General features: G+C 35.3%; 1 protein-coding gene across 6 annotated transcripts in view; it reads left to right on the forward strand.

Annotated features, from left to right (window-relative positions):
• Window positions 1-23,187, forward strand: part of LOC103707377 (tRNA (cytosine(72)-C(5))-methyltransferase NSUN6) — a 41,208-nt gene that overhangs the window by 12,715 nt on the left and 5,306 nt on the right. For 4 of the 6 annotated variants that reach the window (XR_005511465.1, XR_005511468.1, XR_005511464.1 and 1 more), the window contains 6 exons: window positions 11,563-11,684; window positions 13,930-14,179; window positions 18,102-18,313; window positions 19,040-19,140; window positions 22,677-22,758; window positions 23,043-23,106. Coding sequence is in view for 1 of the 6 variants with exons in the window: in XM_039125519.1 (XP_038981447.1) it covers window positions 11,563-11,684; window positions 13,930-14,179; window positions 18,102-18,313; window positions 19,040-19,140; window positions 22,677-22,780; window positions 23,043-23,106 (853 nt within the window). In the remaining 5 variants the exon portion in view is untranslated. Of the gene's footprint in view, window positions 1-11,562; window positions 11,685-13,929; window positions 14,180-18,101; window positions 18,314-19,039; window positions 19,141-22,676; window positions 22,781-23,042; window positions 23,107-23,187 lie in introns of all 6 variants that reach the window. The other 2 variants (XR_005511466.1, XM_039125519.1) reach the window with 2 other exon arrangements.

The raw sequence follows: 23,187 nt of genomic DNA on the forward strand, positions 1-23,187 counted from the left end.
TAAGAAAAAAGTCATGAATTTTTAAGAAAGTTTGGATTCGATGAATTATGAGTTTTTGGTGAATACTTCTTGAGTTTCAATCAAGGTGAAGCTCCATCTTTCGAGATGATTGATACAAGAGCAATTTTTAAGCCTCAAAGAATAAGAATGGAGCATGTAGGTCATCAAAGTTTGCTAATAAAACAATATGGTTTCTCTCAATGGGATGATTTTAGGTGCGGCGTATTCCCTTTGGCTATATGATCGTGTGGTTTCTGAAAATTTAAAACCCAATTTCCTCCATAAATTCTCTGATCCAAATGGCAGGGAAGTTTCCATATTTGTACCTTAACATATTGAGTTTACTGAATCTAGATTTGGCACAATCAAAATTCCTTTAAAGATCTGCTAATATTTTTGCGGTGTAGGAAAATAGCCAATAAGTAGTTTCAAGTCGTGGCCAGATTTAATGTAAGCATTAAGTCCATCTTGGACTAGGATCCATATTTTTATTTGAAAGTTGTTAAAAGATTTCTTTGGAATATGTCAAATAATATAAGACAAGTATAATTCTATTAGGTTTACAAAGAATTCACTTATCTTCTTATATTTCTTCTTTTTCTCTGTTTACAATTCTCAACACATATCATGGTCTGGATCAAATCATATTGGCCTCTGAGAATGATAGTGTTATTTTGATGATTAACAAGCATTTAACAAGAGTATGTTATAAGTTAAATCGATACTTCATTTATAAGTTCATTACTCTCAGTATATTTGTATAAATTGATATAGATACATTTCATTGTTTATATGAATGAATCTAACCTTGAGATGCAGCATAGTGTGGATTGAGTCGACCCAAAGGATGATTAGGTCGACCCCGGCACATCAAGAAATCATTTGGCACACTTCTGCAAAAATGGCACAGATGAACAGTGAGTTGGGTCGACCCAAGGAAAGCATGAGTCGACCCAAACATCAAGATCCTCAAACAACTCAGAAAATGGTTCTCTGGATTTACTGAGAGGGTCGACCCAAGAAGAAGTTGAGTCGACCCAAGTAAACCTTGAGTTGACCCAAAGAAAGGTTGAGTCGACCCAAGTGAAGAAAGGCTGAAATTCAAGATTCTGAATTTTCTGAAAGTTGGGTCGACCCAAGAAAAATTTGAGCTGACTCAAGGTTTGAGTCGACCCAAGAAAAGTTTGAGCTGACCCAAAATTTGAGTCGACCCAAAGAAAGGTTGGGTCGACCCAAGGGAAGGAAGGCTGAATTTCGAGGTTCTGTGTTTTCTGAGAGGGTCGACCCAAGGAATGTTTGAGTCAACCCAAGTGAAAGTTGGGTCGACCCAAGGACAGGTTGAGCCGACCCAAACACGGGCTGAAGCATAACGGCTAGTTCTGCAGATGTACTTTTTGTCCTTCTCAAGGTGAGTAACGGCTAGTTTTTGAACTCTGACCATTGGGGCTTGTCCAAAGGATGTGGGAAGCTATTTAAAGGGGCACTATTCATCAGATAGAATAACTTTTGAAAGGAATATCAAAGAGTACACAAGAAAACAAAAGTGCCCTAATCTTCTTCATCAAGAGCTTCATTCAAGAATCAAAGAAAGGGATTGAGCAGATTCAAAGAGTCATCAAGAGCTCCATCCTCCCTTGAAGAGTGAAGCATCCTTGACAAAGAAGAGCAAAGCCACTTCAAAGCGATAAATACTTTCTAACTCTTCTTTGTAGTTAATATTGTTTCATTATTTTCATATGCTCATTTAGGAGTTTGAATCTTTTCTTTTGTTTGTCGAACAATTTGTAAAGGTTCGTTGGTGAACCCGTAAAACCAACAAAGGTTTTTGGTGAACCCGGAAAATCAAAGTGTAAAGGTTCGTTGGTGAGCCCGTAAAACCAACAAAGGTTTTTGGTGAACCCGGAAAACCAAAGTGTAAAGGTTCGTTGGTGAGCCCGCAAAACCAACAAAGGTTTTTGGTGAACCCGGAAAACCAAAGTGTATAGGTTCGTTGGTGAGCCCGTAAAACCAACAAAGGTTTTTGGATTGTGAGCCCGGAAAACAATCCAACTGTAATCCGCGGGATTATAGTGAATTCCCAAGGGGTCGCTTGGGGAGTGGACGTAGGTGCTAAGGAGAGCACCGAACCACTATATATTGTTGTGTTTGTGTTGTGCATGTGCTTACGTTTATTCTTGCAATATCTTCCATCTTTGTTCTAGTTTAACTCATTCAAATAATTTAAGAAAGCATCCACCGCACTTAATTAAGAAAACTTTTAAAACACCAAAATTTAGAAGAAACCAATTCACCCCCCCTCTTGGATTGTCACCTTGGGCAACAAGTGGTATCAGAGCAAGGTGCTCTAATAGTACTCATTGATCTCACAATCAAGAGTTAAAGATCATGACAACCCAAGTGGGATGTTCTATGAGTGAGGGACAATTAATTGATAGACCTCCACTATTTGATGGTATAAACTACACATATTGGAAAGCACGCATGCGCATTTTTATTCAAGCACATGACTACGATTTATGGAGTATCATAGTCAATGGGCTACACACAAACACTAATCATGATAAAGAAAGGGCTCAGCAAAATGCAAAAGCCATGAATATTCTATATTATGCATTGGATGATAGTGAACTTAATAGCATATCTTTTTGCATAACTGCTAAGGAAATATGGAATATGCTTGAAGTTAAATATGAATGCACTAACGTTTCTAGTGAATTTGAAACTAGTTCCGAAGAAGAAGAGTATCAAACTGAAACTGAAAATCTATGCTTTGTAGCACATGAAGATGAGGTATGTACTCGAACACAAAGTGATTTCTCATTCAAAAATCAAGTACATACTGAAGCTCAATCTGATTTTACATTTGATGAACTTCATGATGCTTTTTCTGATTTATACTTAGAATACAAGAAGCTTAATTTAAAAAATAAGAAGCTTAGTTTAAAGAATAAAAAGCTAAATCTGAAAATGTCAGAAGAAAGAAATTCTACCGTTGAAATGAAAGACAAATTAAATTTTGAGAATGAACATTTAAGGTTAAATTCAGAAGAATTAATTCAGAAAAATCAGAATTTAATTAAAGAAAATCAAAACTTAAGTAAAAAGGTTAACCAACTGAAATCTTTTATTAACAAATTCACTGTAAGTTCAGAAAGATTAAAAACAATGTTTGAAAGCCAACATGCTGATTTTGATAAATCAAAACTTGACTGGACTTCCTTACTTAACAATAAACCCCTAAATAAAATGGTAATTAATTCACCAAGCAAACCATCAAATAAGATAACTTGTTTCAAATATGAAAAGAATAGGCATAAAAACTTTACCTATTGTTTCAATACAAGCAAATCAAATGATAAAATTATTACAATTAAACAGATTTGGATTCCAAAAGGAACCATATGCACTAACTCCCAAAGACCCAAGCAAGCTTGGGTACCTAAAATGAAAAACTGAGATTATCTTGCAAATGTGTCAAAGCAGCCCTTGAAGCTCATGTGAAACTCTTAATTGGGTGCCATGGCACGTGACTTATAAATAAATTTTATTTCATCATTTGTGAATGTAATTTAAATTGTCATTTTATGTCTTGATATGCTTAACTTTATAAATTCAGTTAGGCTATTGAATATTTATTAAATGCCTTGTATGTATGACAAATCTTATCTACACGATCTTAGCATGAAATTTTCTAGTGCTTGCATGATGATAAGAAAACAATGAATGAATATGTATAACTTTCTCCTTCAAGTTTTCAAAATCTAAATTCTCTCTAGTATAAATGATTGATGCTGATTTCATGCCTTCATGTTAAAACTTCATTGAGCATAATCATTGTATCCATGATTAATATCTTTCTCTAAAATTATCTCAAATTCTACTGATTAATTGTAACATGTCATGCTTAACTTGATCATAAAAATCTTTTAAAGCATGAATATTAATTTTTTTAAACTATCACTCATAAGTCAAAATAAAATCCTAATTGCTCTAAAAGAAGATTGCTCAACTCCCTGAAACATGATTATTAGTGTTGAAAACTAAATCATAATCAAAATTTTTGATAGAAACAACTGTTTAAGATAATTTGATTAAAACTCAACTTGTATATCTTATTGATAATTATCTTAAGCAAATAGAATCTAAGCTAAATTAATTCTGAAAATAAAAAAAATTTGATTTGACCTTGATGAATCCTTCTATTGCCTCACATGCTTGTCCTTGAACCATTTTACTTAATGAAGTTATCTCTTTAGTTCAAGTGACTTGTGCTTGCTTATATTTAGGCAATCTCTTGAGTAAAGTGACTCAAATTCAATTATTATCATGTCTCATGTTGAGTCATCTAGTTAAGAAATATGTTGTATGAATGTTTTTGTATCATAGAGAACCTAATGAATTGTCTTCAAGAAAAGAAAAAGATTTAGCTAATGATACAGGACTTATGAGCAAGAAATTTCAACTTGAAGGACACCTCGATGAAAGATACAATAAACATCCCCTTGCAAACAAAAAAAAAAGAGAGATTTTCTTCAGCCAAGGATGTAAAGAATTTAAAAGATATTTGGCTTGAAGAATGCTAAATGCATTGGTAATCTAAACCCTTCTCTTGTGAGTTAGTTGAGCAAAATTAATAGTCTGAAATTATATGGTAGCATGATTAAACATTTAATTGCTAATCTTCTTGATATCATGCTTCATTCTCATACTAATGATAATTGTTTCATGGTGTGATTAAATTGAAGTTTACTTTTTCCTATATAATGCATAACCATGAAATACACAAGTTTATGCCTCAAATCTCTAATTCAAAATAACTTGTGATAAGCTATGAATCATTGGGCATAATGAAAATGCTGTTTGCATGATATACATTTATATGCAGCATATTAGATTAATTCTTTATTCTGCTCTTTCATGTAAATTACTTGAGAATAACAAAAAGAGGGAGATAAAGAAAAGAAAATGAACAATTATTCAAGGGAAGTAAAATCTAAGTAAAGGCAAATACTCCAATCTTTAGGAAAAGCAAAACAAGCATAATATATTTGGCACATTTATGAGACTAATATGAACATTCCTTTGGAAGAGATAAAATCCGTAATAAAATACACTTAAACAGGGAGAGTTTGAAGTGAACATTTTAACATTTCTATATTGCTCATCATAGGGATGGTGCCAATGGGGAGGCTAGTGGTAGTACCCGGCACTATTTGACTCAACTATTCGGTGTAGGGTATATTAGGGACGGCACAAGAGGGAGGCTAGTGGTAGTACCTCGTGCCCCTTCCAACTCCACCGGAAATGGAGCAAATAGAGTATAGAGCATAAGAAGGTAAAAATGAAAGTATATAAGAAGAATCAAGTCAAATTTTTAATCACTTGAAAACACACTTTAAGGATGAAATCAGTGCAAGATTATATTTAAATAGGAGGAGTTTATTTGAAAAGAATTGATTTTGATCATTGACATGCTTGCTCTTAATATTTTAATACATGACTTAACATATAATATATTTTGCATATGGCATGATGTCTTGAATTATGGGTTCTCAATATTTTGTAATGCTCCATGCTTGGACAATTTGATTGAATGTTTGAAATACTACATAAAATTCTTATTTGGTATTATTGAAAAGAAATTTCAGAATTGTCGTTCACAATCATCTTTAAAATCTGAAAGTTGAATAAATTTGTAAAAAGGAGAAGAGAAGGATATCTCTATTTAGGCAAAATGAATTGATTTTGTTTTATCCTTCAACTTGCCTAACTTTGGTATATAATGTTCAAATTCATACCAAAACTCAACATAAATACAAATATTCTGAATATGCTCTTATATGTTTGAAATATGTGTTTTCAATCGTAATGATTTAAGATGAGCTACAATGTGAAGATACATATCTCAAATTACAACTTTGAAAGCCTCCTTGAGAATCTTTATGAAATTCAGAATCTGATTTTGTATAAAAGCTTAAACTCAATATGAATTTCTAGATAAAACTACAGCTTAAGAAAAATAGAATAATTCTGATGCCTTGATTGCTTGCCCCGATACGCATCTGAAACATATCATTTCTTATCTTCAAAGTGTACTAATATTGGTCTGAATGATGTGTCTTTCGATGATCTTGATTGCAAACAAATATTTTTAAATATGTGATTTTATTTTGATATTGAAAAGATTTATTGTGCTTCATATATACATTGCTGAAAAACTTTGATTAAGAAATTGAGTTCTATAAATATATATACTTCAATGATCATCTATATGTTTTTTTTCCTCTCCTACATTATTAAAGACTTCTATCAAAATATATATGTATATATATATTATTAAAAGAGTGAATGATCTTAAGTTTAGAAATATTTCAGCTCACTCAAATGATTCTTAAAAGAAAGAAAATGTAAATGCTTTTGAAAGAATTTGAGTTTCAAATGAATTATTTTCTGATTAATATTTCAGTACATTTTCTCAAAGATTAAGAGGAAGCATAACTTGTTCTTAAAAGATTAAAAAGAGTGATTGCTATAAATTTTGAATAATTCTAGATCACTCTACATTCTTGATATCATAAAGTTTCAGTTTTATTCACGTTTATCATTAAAATCTGAAATTCAACAAAAGATAAGAATAATTAAAGAAGAATGCATCTCTTAAGGGGGAGCTTTAGATATTCAGTATCTTATCCTAAAGTTACTTTAATTTGATGCATACCTTGAATTTTATGGATTGATTTTGATGAACCTCCTTATACTGCAAGACTTGCTTTAATTATATAATAAGTTTATACCTTGAGATGAGTTCTATAAAGGTTGTCTTATCTCAAACCTTGAGTCTTATGAAAATAAAATATATTTTCGAGATTGACAATTTTATTGAACAAATTCTAAAACTCTCAAATGGAATGATTAATTAAGGGGGAGAAAGAAAATTTCAGAGGGAGAGATCATATAGAACTTAATCATGTAAATTCACAACTAAAGATGAGAGAAAGAATACTAAATGTAAAGTGGTATTAAACTTTGTGCCTCATTGAATATCTTTTGAAAGTTGGATTTTCATCTGTACTTAATTGGTAAATCACTTGTTTTGAAAACTAAGTGAAAAGGATTCCATTTGTCTTAGTATTAGAAATTTACTTTGGAATCTACTAATGAGCTCTTATTGGCTTGCACTTTAGTGTTTCAATCATGAGCCAATTCATTTTAATTGATTTTGATGATATGATCTTTAAAGGAGTAAAAGAAAGTCTTTAAGAGAGCTTTAAAAGAACTTTCAAAGCCCTGAATTTTATGTATCCTACATTGCATAAATTCATATTTTGGTATCTATGCTCCAATACTTTTATATCATGAAAGAACTTTGAAGTCATTAAGAATTAAGGATTCAACATAATCTTATGTTTTTCGAGTATATAAGTTTTGATCTTTATCTGCTCTTATACTATACTCTAAAAATTAATTAGATTGCTCTCATGTTGCTATATACTTAGTATATTAAAAAAAAGGTATTGGATTTTCATTCGTGCTTTCTTTGAATATTATTCTTGATACTCCTTGAAATAACTTGAAAAAAATTCCATCTACACTTGATTTCAAAACTATCTTTGGAATCTACATTTAGAGATCACTTCTGGCTTATATCCTAAATATCTCATTCCTAAAGCCAAACACATAGAAATAAGATATGATTTTACTAGGGATCATGTGCAAAATGGAAACATATGTATTGAGCATATATGCACTGAAAAACAATTAGCCGACATATTCACAAAACCCTTGAGTGAAGATAGATTCTGCACGCTAAGGAGAGAATTAGGTATATGTGATCCTTTTTATTGAAGAAATATAAAAGGGAGCAAGTAGTCTCATGATACATTCCTCCAATTTCTAAAAATCCATGAAACATGAGTCAAACTTGTTATCTATAGATTCCTTACTCATGTATCATTGTCCCAGAAAGAATTTATAAGGATTGGAAGCAAGGAAAATTTTTAGAAGCAAAAAGGAAGAGAAAAGAAAAATTCTGCACTTGGGTCAACCCAACCCAGAATAGGGTCGACCCAACGTTGAGTCGACCCAAGAAGTTTCTTGAGTCGACCCAACGTCGGGATCCCACTGTTAAAAGGGGGACCCGTGAGCTATCTAGGGCACTGTTTACCCTTTGTCCTCTTCCGAAAACCTTATTTTCCACTCTCAAATCTTCTCCAATCATCTCCAAACAGTAGATTACCTCAAGATCTTGGAGAAATGGGATCCGAGAGAGCCGTAGCCAAGCGATCCGGGAGAGTCTCACGATCTTGTTTAGAGATTAGGATATGTATCTAGTTCTCATATGTATTTGGTGGTTATCATGCATCTTTAAACTTTGATTGAGGAATATTGTATTTGCTTTTGCTTTTGATATACTAAAATGTTCCTATTTTGATCAATGAAGTTTGAAGTTTGGTATTTATTGCATCTTTTCCCATGTACCTATTTGATGATAACAAAAAGGGGGAGAAGTAAAGAAAGAGTAATAGGGGAGAAGTAAAGATATCTTTAGAGTAAATAGAGTAACAAAAAGGGGGAGAAGTAAAGAAAGAGTAATAAGAGGAGAAGTAAAGAAAGAAAGAGAAATAATTTGTAAAACAAATAGAAAATCATATAGGAAAGCATATACATCCAAGGGGGAGCAATTTGCAACAATGAAAATGATCAACTCAAAAATTTATATCAAATTTCAGAATTTGGCACACATAATTTCAGAATTTGGCACGCACCTTTCACACCTCGATACATAATCTGAAACTCATGTTTTATCTCAAAATTTTGAAGTTTCATCTTTAATGAATTATAAATGAAAGGGGGAGTAACTCAAAAAGTCAAATTGGCAACATTTAAATGATATAGGGGGAGACTTCACTCTTATATATGAAAAGCTGAAATTCAGCAAGTTAAGCCCTTTTCAAAAACTGATTTTAAGATAAGTATCAATAGGCTCATACTCTTTATTTTGTAATCATCAAAAAGGGGGAGATTGAGAATGATAGTGTTATTTTGATGATTAACAAGCATTTAACAAGAGTATGTTATAAGTTAAATCGATACTTCATTTATAAGTTCATTACTCTCAGTATATTTGTATAAATTGATATAGATACATTTCATTGTTTATATGAATGAATCTAACCTTGAGATGCAGCAAAGTGTGGATTGAGTCGACCCAAAGGATGATTAGGTCGACCCCGGCACATCAAGAAATCATTTGGCACACTTCTGCAAAAATGGCACAGATGAACAGTGAGTTGGGTCGACCCAAGGAAAGCATGAGTCGACCCAAACATCAAGATCCTCAAACAACTCAGAAAATGGTTCTCTGGATTTACTGAGAGGGTCGACCCAAGAAGAAGTTGAGTCGACCCAAGTAAACTTTGAGTTGACCCAAAGAAAGGTTGAGTCGACCCAAGTGAAGAAAGGCTGAAATTCAAGATTCTGAATTTTCTGAAAGTTGGGTCGACCCAAGAAAAATTTGAGCTGACCCAAGGTTTGAGTCGACCCAAGAAAAGTTTGAGCTGACCCAAAATTTGAGTCGACCCAAAGAAAGGTTGGGTCGACCCAAGGGAAAGAAGGCTGAATTTCAAGGTTCTGTGTTTTCTGAGAGGGTCGACCCAAGGAATGTTTGAGTCGACCCAAGTGAAAGTTGGGTCGACCCAAGGACAGGTTGAGCCGACCTAAACACGGGCTGAAGCATAACGGCTAGTTCTGCAGATGTACTTTTTGTCCTTCCCAAGGTGAGTAACGGCTAGTTTTTGAACTCTGACCATTGGGGCTTGTCCAAAGGATGTGGGAAGCTATTTAAAGGGGCACTATTCATCAGATAGAATAACTTTTGAAAGGAATATCAAAGAGTACACAAGAAAACAAAAGTGCCCTAATCTTCTTCATCAAGAGCTTCATTCAAGAATCAAAGAAAGGGATTGAGCAAATTCAAAGAGTCATCAAGAGCTCCATCCTCCCTTGAAGAGTGAAGCATCCTTGACAAAGAAGAGCAAAGCCACTTCAAAGCGATAAATACTTTCTAACTCTTCTTTGTAGTTAATATTGTTTCATATGCTCATTTAGGAGTTTGAATCTTTCCTTTTGTTTGTCGAACAATTTGTAAAGGTTCGTTGGTGAACCCGTAAAACCAACAAAGGTTTTTGGTGAACCCGGAAAACCAAAGTGTAAAGGTTCGTTGGTGAACCCGTAAAACCAACAAAGGTTTTTGGTGAACCCGGAAAACCAAAGTGTAAAGGTTCGTTGGTGAGCCCGCAAAACCAACAAAGGTTTTTGGTGAACCCGGAAAACCAAAGTGTATAGGTTCGTTGGTGAGCCCGTAAAACCAACAAAGGTTTTTGGATTGTGAGCCCGGAAAACAATCCAACTGTAATCCACGGGATTATAGTGAATTCCCAAGGGGTCGCTTGGGGAGTGGACGTAGGTGCTAAGGAGAGCACCGAACCACTATATATTGTTGTGTTTGTGTTGTGCATGTGCTTACGTTTATTCTTGCAATATCTTCCATCTTTGTTCTAGTTTAACTCATTCAAATAATTTAAGAAAGCATCCACCGCACTTAATTAAGAAAACTTTTAAAACACCAAAATTTAGAAGAAACCAATTCACCCCCCCTCTTGGATTGTCACCTTGGGCAACAGCCTCGAAAATAGCTTCTAGCGGTTTCCCCCTACTTTGTTTGTGGTGATGTACTTGAACTTTAACCTTGACCACAATGAGATTTTGCTATTAATGAAGATTAGGGTGGACATATACTTAATGGTGACTTATCTGCAATGGTGGTCCTATTCTTGATAATGATGATATCATGGTGGTGTTTATGTTCAATAACTGTACCGATCCATGATTGTCTGGTTTATAAAAATGATATTTTTTGGCTTTAAAGGATTTTTTTTTTAAATAATCGGTCTCCATATATGAAATGATCTCATCTAGTAATTATGCAATGCTTCTAGCTTTTATGTATCCTAAGAGGTGGTACATAGTATTAGTGCAGTGCCATACACTGCTGCTTCAACATCCTCTTGCTTATAAAATGCTACGCACTAGTTCAAAAGGGCATTTTGGTTCTTGTACATGTAGTTTGGTGGTACAAATGCTTATTGTAGCAAAAACAAAAAAAGCGCCTTTATCAAAGCTAATAGTTAATACCATGCAACTTCTTTAAAAATTTTGATGCATCTTTCCCTTACCATATTGCATGCATTCAACCAAACTGATATTGACTTATACTTTCCTAAAACAATTCCATTAAAAGAGAAAATTTGACGAAATACCAATTATTAATATATCAGCTACTTTGTTATCGCTGTTTTACTTGCTATGTAAATGGATGATAAAGGTTTTAAGGTGCAACTTTAGTATGGAGAACCTGTCTTTGATCTTCTTTCAATCTGTTGAATTCTAAGTTTCATGCTATTTCTTTATGAAGGATTTAGTGGAACATATAATTTATTTTATGCTGTAATGCTTTCTTGGTTCATCAAGTTATTCATGTTCCTCATTTAATTTTGTTCTTAGATCCCCAACAAGGAGAACGGATTTTGGACATGTGTGCTGCTCCAGGAGGGAAAACGACTGCAATTGCTATCCTTCTGAAGGACAGAGGAGAAGTTGTTGCCATTGATAGATCTCACAATAAGGTAAAACCTTCATATTTCGTTATTTGACTATACTTATTCGACTTAATTTTGCTAAGAGATTAAGTTTGCTGTGTTGTGGCATATGAAGTGGGATTTTAAATGCTATTATTTCTCCAGTATCGCTATTTCTTGATTAGCAAGTGCATATCGCGGCCGAACTAATTGGTGGCCTATGGTGTCATGTCACATGGAGATTCTGTTGACAAAATCCTTACATATATTTGATTTCAAAACCAAGGTTTTACGTACTGAGCCTTATTGGTCCATGCCGGCATATTGTACCGTACCGGTAGAGTACAATATAGTAACTTGATAAGGTACTGTACCGACACATGGTATGAGTGTTTTGCTGCCTTAGCACCTTTACCATGTGTTGGTATGATGCCAATTCCAACTGGTAACATATTGGTATAGGTACCAGCACCAAGATGTAAATCCTTGTTAAAGATATAAACCTGACCCTTTAGAGCCTTTTATATAAGAAGAATCTAAGTAGTTGGCCAACAACTGTGACATCCTTGCTTTTTCAATTAAAAATTTAACATGTTGATATGCTCAAATAGGTTTTAAGTTTGTAAAAGGATTTATAAGATTGGCTAGGCTTTTCATCAGATCTGTAGGTGTTTTAGCTTTGGAAAATATATGCCCCTTATTTTTTTAATGCTTGATTAGTCTCCTTTCATGTAGACACAAATTAAGGGCATTTTCTGAAAAGAATTTTGTTATCATCACCTTCCCTTTGACATGTGATCACCTAAGAGATTGTCTTGAAAGGGCAGCATGAGATTTTTATTTGAATATTGCAACAGTGCCTTGTTATAATAGAGGTGGCAGATGCAAACCTGTCAGGTAATGTGGCTCACCTGACCTTTCTTTTAGCCAAGATTAGTCATCCAAGTTAGAACTTGTATAGGTTTTGAGTTGGGGATCTTGCCTTCTGTCTTGATGCGTCACGATGAAGTTAGTGCCTTCATCTGCTCTAGATTATTGCTGCAGATATCAACTTGGCTTGGTAGAGTCTGGTCATTGTGGATAGGGTTGGGTCTATCACACATGTAGCCAGGTTTAGTTGCTTGAGGAGGTTATCATGGCCACTGATATTGATCAAAAGATCTCCTCTCTCACCCTAACAACCCATCTCTTATTTCTGGCATCTCCAATAACTGTACATTTAGTTCATAACTCATGTGAGCTAAAGAATGGAACCAAACGTTAGTCAGACTTGAAATTGAGGTTTAAAGGTTGCCGTTGGTAGAAGGATTTTATTTTTCTTTCTTTTCTCTCTTTGATATTACTGGATCAAGGTTCAGAGCTAGATTTTAGGAAGAAAGCCCCGCCAAGGTGAAAGTGGCTTAAGTGGGCTTGGTCAGGTCAAGATGCAAGAGGTCCAACTGTTGCTTACGTCAGGCAATCCTCATGTTGAAGAGGTCTAACTGCAGAAGAACCCTCGTGTTAGCCGGTTGAGTTGGTTTTGGGTTGAGCCATGAATTTAGGTTACTGATTTGACATTTAGAGCTGATCGAAGACTTCAATAGTGCCGATATCCCCTAATAATATGTCTACATATCCCCTCCAAAACAATGATGTACCATTCTGATGGAAAAAGGCTGTTAATTACCTAGTTAAAATTAAGCCTTTGACTTGACTCTTTTGAATATAAAATAATGGTTGTTATAGCAGCTGCTGTTAGCCATTATATCGGGAATGGGCGGAGAATTTGGAGAAATAAAGGCCTTATTTTATAATCTCACTGATCACAGAACAAAATATTACCTTAAAGCTGACATCAAAATTTAAAGAGAAAATAGTATTTTATTTGAATCAGTTTAACTATGAGATAACAGCCATTGTCCCCATGAAATAATAGTTATAATAATGGAATAACTTCTGATGTTGTAATGGAATTTATTTTGAACTAAGGATTTAAGTGCCTATGGTACAGCGCATGGTGGCCAGTGGCTGCACCATGTATGTCCTGCCATCCTCGTTACCCACAGCCCTCCCCCCCCATCCCCCCTCCCTCCCCCCTCTCCATATCTCCCTTCCCCTCTCCATTCCAAGTCCTATCCTCCGATGCTAAACTAGCATAAGTTGATGCCTTGTGATATGCAGGGCAATGCGGCACGTGTATGCCCCATGTTAGCACCGGCTTGTATCATGGTATGATACAGACGGGCACTTAAAACCTTGTTCTGAACATTTATCTTATTTGACTTTTCAATTATAACATGTATATTGCTTTCAGGTGATGGAAATTATGAAGTTGGCTGCAGAGATGGACTTGACTTGTATAAATGCATATAAGCTTGATGCTCTTAAATCTGTACGTCGAACTAATGAGGGAGAAAATACTGATGTAACAGATCATATCATTAGAGAATTAGATATGACTGTTAAAGATTCAAAATCATTTAGAGTTACAAATGGTGACGTTGTTAGCAGTAATACAGAAACATCCGGCATTGATGTGACATCCATGCAAACTGGTAAGAGAAGTATGTCAGCTTTTGTTTTTTTTTTAAAAAATTCTTATTTTCTTTTTCCTTGTCAACTGCACAAGTTATCAAGTATACGAATGGTTATGTGTTCGCCATCATACATTTGTTTGGTTTGGAGGAAGAAATTTGTGACCTTTGAACTATATTGTTACGAACTATGCTACGTAAGAAAGTCCTCTGGACAATCCATAAAATTACTAGTAGTCTATTGGAATTACTCAAGTTTTTTCCCTTTTCTTTTTTTCTTTTCTTTTGTTTTCTTTGTATTTTTTACAAGTGGTTGCTAATATATATTTGAGTGGTTGAATCAGCTATATTCTTCATCACTTGGTAATGTATATGTTGTTATAAAGTAGGTACCAGTCCCCATACCAGTAACTTACTGGTATGGTTCAGGTTGGTATGGTACACCCCTATATTAACATGTGGTATGCTGCTGGAGTCGGCACAACAGCTGTGCCATGTGCTGGCACGTCCTTGTACTGGAGCCCTTGTGTTGTACCTTACCACATGTTTGTACTAAGTACATTATCATTCTTATCGTCGCCATACAGTTTTCTGCTAGTTGCCTCAGAATATTAACATCATACATTGCGATGGTTGGAGTGGATTCGACTTGTTTATCCTGTGCGAGCATATTATATTGACAATTTGAGATCACTTGATTGATACTTTCCCATTTTCTGCTGGAAAGATGTTCTAATTAAGGCTCCAAGTTGTTGAATTCTTCTGGTTCAATAATTTGCTTTTCTAACACCATTTTCTATCCCCTTTTTGATTATGAATTTGAAAGGAGGGGGGGGGGGGGGGTTGATCAGCTACATGCTAATCCTTTGCACAACATTTGACAAGCTTGTTTTCTTTTATTTTACAATTCCAGGATATTCTGGGCATATATGTTTTGATGTTGCTCTATTGGAGGGTCAGATTACATAAGAGAAACATCATGAAAATGTTTATATAGATTGTGGTAAATTTTGTATAACAAGTTTCAGATAACATGCATTGGAGGAATTATGAGAATTGTGCTAGTTGTAGATTAAGTCATGGGGAAAGGAAAGATGTTCTAATTAAGTCTACAAGTTGTTGAATTCTTCAGGATCAATATTGCCTCTCCCTTTATCAACCATGATTTCGAAGGAAAGGTTTAATCGGCTACATTCTAATTCCTTTGCATTAGATTTATGAATATGGGAAAGGCTTGCTTTCTTTAATTTATTAGATATTCTCGACATGCATGATTTGATGTTGCTCTATTGGAGGGTCTGATTACATAAGAGAAACATCATTAGAAATGAGGTTGTTTAAATAGATTGTGGTAAATTTTGTAATAACAAGTATGGATAACATGCGCATTGGAGGAAATATTAGAATTGCACCAGTTGTAGATTAAGTCACAAGGAACTGGTTACGATGGTAAAGTTATTAGGAAGGATTTGTGAAGCTTGCTTCCAGAGATTTCTCTTTCAGGAAATGGATAATCAATAAGGATTCACAGATCCAGCTCCAATGGTTGTGATAAATCTTGTTGGGCGATTAAAGTTTTGGATGCTGATGAGATTTAAAGATTGATTTTGATAATCACAAAATCTTGAAGTATAATTACTAATGTTTGTGTTGCAAGAAGAAAGATAATTTGTTTTGCAAGGAACATAGCAAGTTGGAAAAATACAAGAAGGTCTCAAAAGCTCTTAAGAAAAGTTGGAAGAAAGCTACACTTCATTGGCCTAAGTTTCAAGTTCAAAGGATTCAAGTTGGAGGGATAATTCTAAAGAAAAACTCAAAAGAACTGTTCTCGAGTCGACTCCTGGAAGTTCAGAGTCGACTCTGGCACTCTAGAGTTTCAAGGAACAGTGCTCGAGTCGACTCCGGGACTCTGCGAGTCGACTCCGACTGAGAACAGACGAAAAGACAGAGAGTTGATTTTCAGCGCTACAGTGCTCGAGTCGACTCCTACTTCAGCACTACAGTGCTCTAGTCGACTCCCAGCTACAGTGCCGGTAGACTACTATTCACAAGTCGACTCCTGTTCCAGCCGAGTCGACTCGAGCATGCTGGGAGGTATAACGGCTAGTTTTTTCTCAACTCCAACGGCTTTATTTTTGTCTCTAACGGCTAGATCTTTGTTCCCAAGCCATCCAAAGCTATAAAATCAAAGAAAGAGCTAGGGAAGAAGGTAGGAAAATGGGAGAGAACATATAGAGAAGAGATTTCAAGAGAAAATCTTCCAAAAGCATCAAAGGGCCGTTCAAAGCAAAAGTGAGAGAAGAAGAGCATCCGAGTGAATCCCAAGGCTTCCTCTCCAACTATGTGCTGCCTCGGTGATCCTTTACCTCGTGCGAAATCAGAAGAGGGTTAAGTAAAGAAGAAGCCGAGTTCCTTCATCTACAAAACTTGTTTGAGAGCTTCTCTTTACTCTATTTTGTTTATATTGCTATATCTGCTTGTTTAAGAAGCTTGTATTTGCTTCAAATTCTTGTTCTAATATCTTGTAACTTGATTCAATCAACAGATTGAATCAAGGGGTTAAGGTTTGTTGGTGAGCCAAAGGAAAAACCAACGGTGTAAGGTTGTGGTTGGTGAACCAGAAAAAACCAACTGGGTTTGATTGTGAACCCGGAAAAACAATCGGGTGGTTCTAGTCGGTGAGCCTATGAAAACCGACCGAGTTCGTTGTAATCTCGCGAAAACAACAAGTTGGGTTGTGAGCTTGTAAAACAACCGGCTGTAATCGGAGGGATTATAGTGAAATTCCCAAGAGGTCTTGGGGAGTGGATGTAGGTGCTGGGGTGCACCGAACCACTATACATCTTTGTGTTTGTGATGCTTTCTTTCATTGTTTAATTTCCTCACTTACATAGTTAAATATCTAATTGAATTGCTTGCTTAACTCTTATCCTCGCATCCTTTAGTTGCAAGCATAATCAAATTGTTTAACCAAGTTTCATTTAATAAACTGCATTAAGATTCATTGTATTGAAATGCTTGCTTGGGAAAATCTAGACTAATTGTTTATTGAGTCCGCTGCTTAATAGTTTTAAACTTGATCAGATTAGAATCAAACTGTTGCTAAGTTTAAATTCCACTGTAAATCTGTTCAACTTAGCTTAATTAATTGAAAAGTCTAGAAGTTATTGAAAAGTTTTAAATTACCCAATTCACCCCCCCTCTTGGGTTGTATCTACTGGGCAACAGATGCTGGTCCCTGGCAATAGCATATTACAGTGTCATGCTGTGCAGTGTGCCTAGGACTGGCACACAACTAGCACCATGTCAATGCCACATGGTACATGTCAATAAGGCATTGATGTGGGACGTGCCGGTCCATGCTGCTTGGCATGGAGAACACCTTAATCCATGGTTCAGAAAGGTTTATGCTGTCTATTCAGGTAAATTGTTCATTATAGAGCTCATTATAGCTTTTACATCTTTATCAGGGTTCTCATCTCCAAGAAACCAAGTGGAAAAATGTATAGTTTCATTGTCATGAGACTAATTGTGTGTTTATTTCGCCACTGCCTGTAATATGTGGCTATTCAGATTTGCACCTCTTCACTACTTTATCTTCTAGAAAAAGTGCTGTTTAGATTGCAAAAGAATATGTTCAATAGTGATTTTCCACATGAGGTATCATAATTTGGTGGGGCCACTTATGCCACTTTTACCATCGAGTTCATGTTATTTAATTTCAAAACATGTTTTAGCACTCTGTGAAACTGTAACTCATGATTAATCTTCACAACCAGTTTTAATTCGCCGTTCACATAAAGGCTAAAACATTGCTTATTGTCGGCAAGCTTTTCTGTCATAACATAATTAACAAATAAATATATTTCTTGGTTCATATTTTGAAGACTTTATGATGATCTTCATCATCATCATCTAAAGTCGTTTAAATTCTAACAAAGTCATTGTACAGTCAACAATGGAAAAGCAGATTTAAGAAGGTATGTCAGCAAAGCTGACCTAAGGAAGAATGCTCGACGAATGAGAAATGGACCAGGAAGAAATCATTGCATGGGTGCTAGGGTTGAAAATTCAAAAGGCTTTCTACCTAATAGTTTTGATCGTGTTCTTCTTGATGCTCCATGTTCCGCTCTTGGCTTGAGACCTCGACTATTTGCTGGGCAGGTATGATTTAATCTACCTGACATACTTTGGTAACAAAAAAGTGTTGGTTATATGTATACAAAATCTTATCTTGATAGACAAGCCTCTTATCCAAGTCTATTTGGTTCGATCTATGGGTTGCAATTTGATCCATGAAAGTTTTGGGAACTTTTTACAGTTGGATCTCGACCTGGTTCCTATTGTCTTTAGATTGGTGCCAATCCTTTTTAAGGCAACTTACAGCAAGAGAGTGTCCTGAGTTTATCTTCATTGATGATAGTTGTATCTTGTGTACTGATTTGTCTTTTTTCGTCATAAAACATGCAATGAGCATGGTTCATTTCAGGATGCATTTGGTCATAACTACCAACTTTGAGTCACATCTTTTCAGCCATAAAAATGAAGAGTCCAAGGAAGTAATATTCTAGATCGACCAATGAACGATGCATGTGTTATACAGTGGTTTCTTGGTTTTGATGATCTCAATGGCCTTTTTTCTGTGCATAGTTCATATACAAATTTGAATTGGTATATTGGCCTTAATTTATTTTCACATTATAGTGTAATATTCTTTCTTCATAATATTAATTATGTAAAAAAGGGAAAAAATAAGGATATCAGCAATGTTTAAATTATGGATACACAATTTCTCTAATACTTTATGTTCTCATTTTGTAAGATGTTACATTGGTTTCCACTTCTATTAATTTCATTTCTTTATAGGTTTTGATATTTCTGACAATGTAGGAAACTGTAGAATCCTTGAGAAATCATGCAAAGTATCAAAGAAGGATGTTTGACCAAGCTGTTCAGCTAGTCCGTCCAGGAGGAGTTATTGTGTACTCAACGTAAGTATATATCTTGGATGATTTGTTAATTGTTAAATACCATGATTGTTCATTGTAACTATGAAAAGTTCACTCAACATGTAGGTAGTTTAATAGTGCATTTTGATATTTTTCAATAACACCAAATAAGAAAAGCCAACATGTTCCATCTATAAGATAGTATTTTATCATTGAGATACTAGAGTTTGTATACTCAATGATGTGTGAGTTTTGATGAATGGTTATCTGGTTTGGAGATGTGAATCTAGTGTAATTGATATATTTTAGATTTTCATTTATTTCATCATAAATTGTTTTCAATGTAGTTTGCATGTCTCTATTTGTGATTGATGCTTGATTTTTCGATCATAGTGTGACATTTGATTTACCCTAGCTTTTATATTTGAAGAACAGTTGCCTTGTCTACAGCTTGCTGCCTCGTCAATCTTTGGATCATTATTTGCATCATTTGTTTCCATTTTTTACTTGAATTCGCTTGATCTGTGTTCATCTTTTTTAATTACTATTGTGCACTCTTCATCTTGCCTTTATATCGTTGATGGTTAGTATTTACAACATGCCTCAACCATTGATGCTACACAGAGATCCAGAAATTTGAGGGTCCTGGTTTCTTTTTTTCTCCAAACTCGGTCAACAATACAATTTGTGTATACATCTTGATCTTCTTGTAACTTCTAACTTTTCAGCTAGTGCACCTTCCCCCTGCCCCCACCTCTCTTCTTTCTTTTCTGTTCTCGGAGCTTTTAGGTCATTTTAAATTCAGCTTACTCTTGATGCGCCTTCCTAAGCTCAAGACACATTAGTTTTTAACTTCTTTTCAAGTTCATGAAATTCAATATAGTTTTTAACAACATAATTGCAAGGTGGCCTGATTCTCATGGAATGAACAGCCAAACAATTTATGCTATGTTTTTTCATCATCAATAAAACAGATATTACCAAAGAACATGCCTTGCAATGAGCTAATACCCTCGATCTCCAGATTTTTTTTTTTTAAAATAACTATGTGGAACAGTTCACATGCGCCCTCAGAAATGCTATAGATTTAACCTTGAGGAATCTGTTACAGATCATAGCTTGTACACATTCATGAACATGATTCTCCAAGTACTACCCAAAGGTTTTGTTTATAGACATTTTTTTTATATGACCTTAAATGAATCAAAGCCTAGAACAGTATTTCAAAGGATTATTAACAAAAGACCCTAATTGTGCATTCAAGATTAACCAATTAAACCATTAGGTCAAAGGACGAGAAGAACGAAAACAAAAAAGAGCATATAAACAAAAAGAGTAGAAACAAAGAGGACAGAAATTTGCAGAAAACATATGGAAATAAGAGCAAAGGTTAAAATACAAGGTAAAGAAGACAAAAATAGAGGGGGAAATGATGAAAAGGAGAAGAAAGGGGAAACCAAGAAGAGGAGAGTAGAAATGGAAGAATCTTTCACAATAGAAATGGGAGAAGAAGAGGATGGAGAAAAGAATAATGGGAGGATCTTCTAGAAGAGAAGGGGAAGAAGAAGTTAGAAAATAGAGGAAAAGAGGAAGAGATGAGGATAAAAGAGGAATGGAAGAAACGGGCATCGAGGGAAAACACAAAGCATGTTTTTTGGGGGCCTTGTGTGGTTAGATGGCATGAGATTGAGCCTTGGTGCAATGTAAGGTTGCTCCATTTTGATCTGAAGGTTACGAGAACCCGGAAATAGCCTCTTTGCACGTGGAGTAAGGTTGTGTACATCTAACTCTTCCAAGACCCTGCAATGTGGGAGCCTTGTGCACTAGGCCACCTTTTTTTTTGGTTGGATGTCTGCCAGCAGTTAGATGAGCTGATGGAAACCCTATGCTTGGTTTGGTGGCCTGGTGGATGGTTGAACAGCTACTAGTGGAAGGCTGCCACTTGCCCTAGCACTGGTGAGGTGAGGGAGGCAACAGGGCCCATGGATGAGATAAGGCATTCTGAGATGAAGCAATGATATAGTTTTTTTTTTGGCTAAATAAATATCACCATGCGATAGAAGATTGAAGTACTTTGACAAACCTATGCATCAAGGATTTAATAATTAGCTTCTAGTCTGTACCAACTATACCGATAGTGTACTGATATTCCCCTCAGCATCGATCTGTATCAACATATGGTACGTCACATCATTAGTGTTGTGCCATCATGAAGACACACTGTAATTTGTACAGTACCAGTATGGTACCAATGCCATGACCATATTTCATCGTCATTGACAACTGTACTTCAAAACAAAAGAATATTTCTGAATTTCAGCTACCTGCTTTGCTTAATTCTTGATAGTCTTTTGCTTAATATTTGCATGTTGTTACAGTGGGGAACATTTTTTGTTCTGTCATGTAATGCCCATGATACTTAAGTTAATGTCTAAGGTTTCATTATCACAGTGCGGATATTTTCTTTTTGCTGACAAGTAATGACCCCGATACTTTAGTTCCTGAGTAACTGTACATAATCATTGCTCAAGGCCTGTTTGGCTAGATCTGGTAGGATAGTCCTGGATTGGATTGCCGGGTGAAGGAGCAGGAGAGGAGGAAGGGAGAACATAGGGATGGTACGGCCCACTCCCATGTGGGATATCCCACAGGATCAGGCCCCATGACCCCATGGTTCTTCCTCTTCTGCTCTCCCACTCGCTTCCTCCCTCTTATCGATCTCCAACCAATCCTGCCAGATCTGGATGGAAATTCCCAAACAGGCCCTTACAGGTATTATCAGCTTTGAATGTCCACTGGGCTTCTCAATCAAGTGACAATTGTCATCTTTCATGGTGTAATTGTAAATCCATCTCCATACCTCAAGCATAAGATTTCACCATAAATGTCCTTAAATAGTAAAGGGACAACCAACTTAAAACTTTCCCTTAATACACTTTCATAGGTATTAGCAGAATTACAGTTATTAAGTGGTATAGAGTAGTCACAGTACTTGCAAACATCTCGCAGATCCTGCGTTACTTTCACTTAGTCTCATTACTTTATAACATGTTTTCCATAGCATGGAGTAGCATTTTACGTTATTCATGAGGTATTCTTTATATTGTGTATTTGTACACCAACCAATACAGGGCATGGACTGCTTTAAGTATTTGATGCATTTCTCGAACCAAAAAACCATTATACTTCATTTTAGAACATCTCATCATTTCAGTAGTCTTCCTCTCCCAAGTCCTATATGACAGCCACAAGTTTTAAATATACTCCTAGATGTTGTTGAAGAATGAGGAAAGATTATACATGTCATTGTAGGGAAAGGGGAGAAATTTGTTACTGGTGGTTTTGCTAATAGAAGTAATATCAACTCAGAAATACCCTATTCATTCTTCATGGTTATTAAGGTTGATATAAAAGATGGACTTCAATTTTTTAAGACTAGTTCTTTAAGCATATGTACTTATGTGTTCCTATGTGTCTTTTCTGTTTTGCTCTTTTTACACTCTAAATTTAGTTGCTGTACATCTATTGTATTCAATAAACAAGTGAAGGAGTGCCACTATTGATGTTTGTTCTTTTAGATGTACGATAAACCCAGGAGAGAATGAGGCCTTAGTTCGGTATGCTTTGGATACATACAAATTTCTGTCATTGGCATCGCAGGTAAATTTACTTAAGCAGCTCAGTTCCATAATGGGAAAATTGCGTACTTTCTATCTCTAGCTTTAGCATTTAATAAGTTTCTTGGTGGCATACTCAGACTTAGTTATGTATTTGCAGTACAATGAGTTGGTAACATGTAATGACCATGAAGTTTTTTTACATGTATAGCATGAAGCTTCTTGAATGTCAGAACATTTATGATTTACGTCATACCTACACTTTTGAGTTTCTAACTACATACAATTTCTTCTTCTCATTCTATTCATATGGTTGTAAAATCTCAGCACCCAAAATTGGAGGACCTGGTATAACTGGCCGTTGCGAGCTGTTTGGTGGGGAATATGTGGAGTAAGTCGCTTTCATTTTTCTTTTGCAATGGGAGCGCATTTTAATGCCCCAATACATGCAGATTTTGAGGCATTAGGGTTA

The sequence above is a fragment of the Phoenix dactylifera genome, chromosome 4, assembly GCF_009389715.1.
Source record: "Phoenix dactylifera cultivar Barhee BC4 chromosome 4, palm_55x_up_171113_PBpolish2nd_filt_p, whole genome shotgun sequence".
NCBI classification, from domain to species: Eukaryota; Viridiplantae; Streptophyta; class Magnoliopsida; order Arecales; family Arecaceae; genus Phoenix; species Phoenix dactylifera.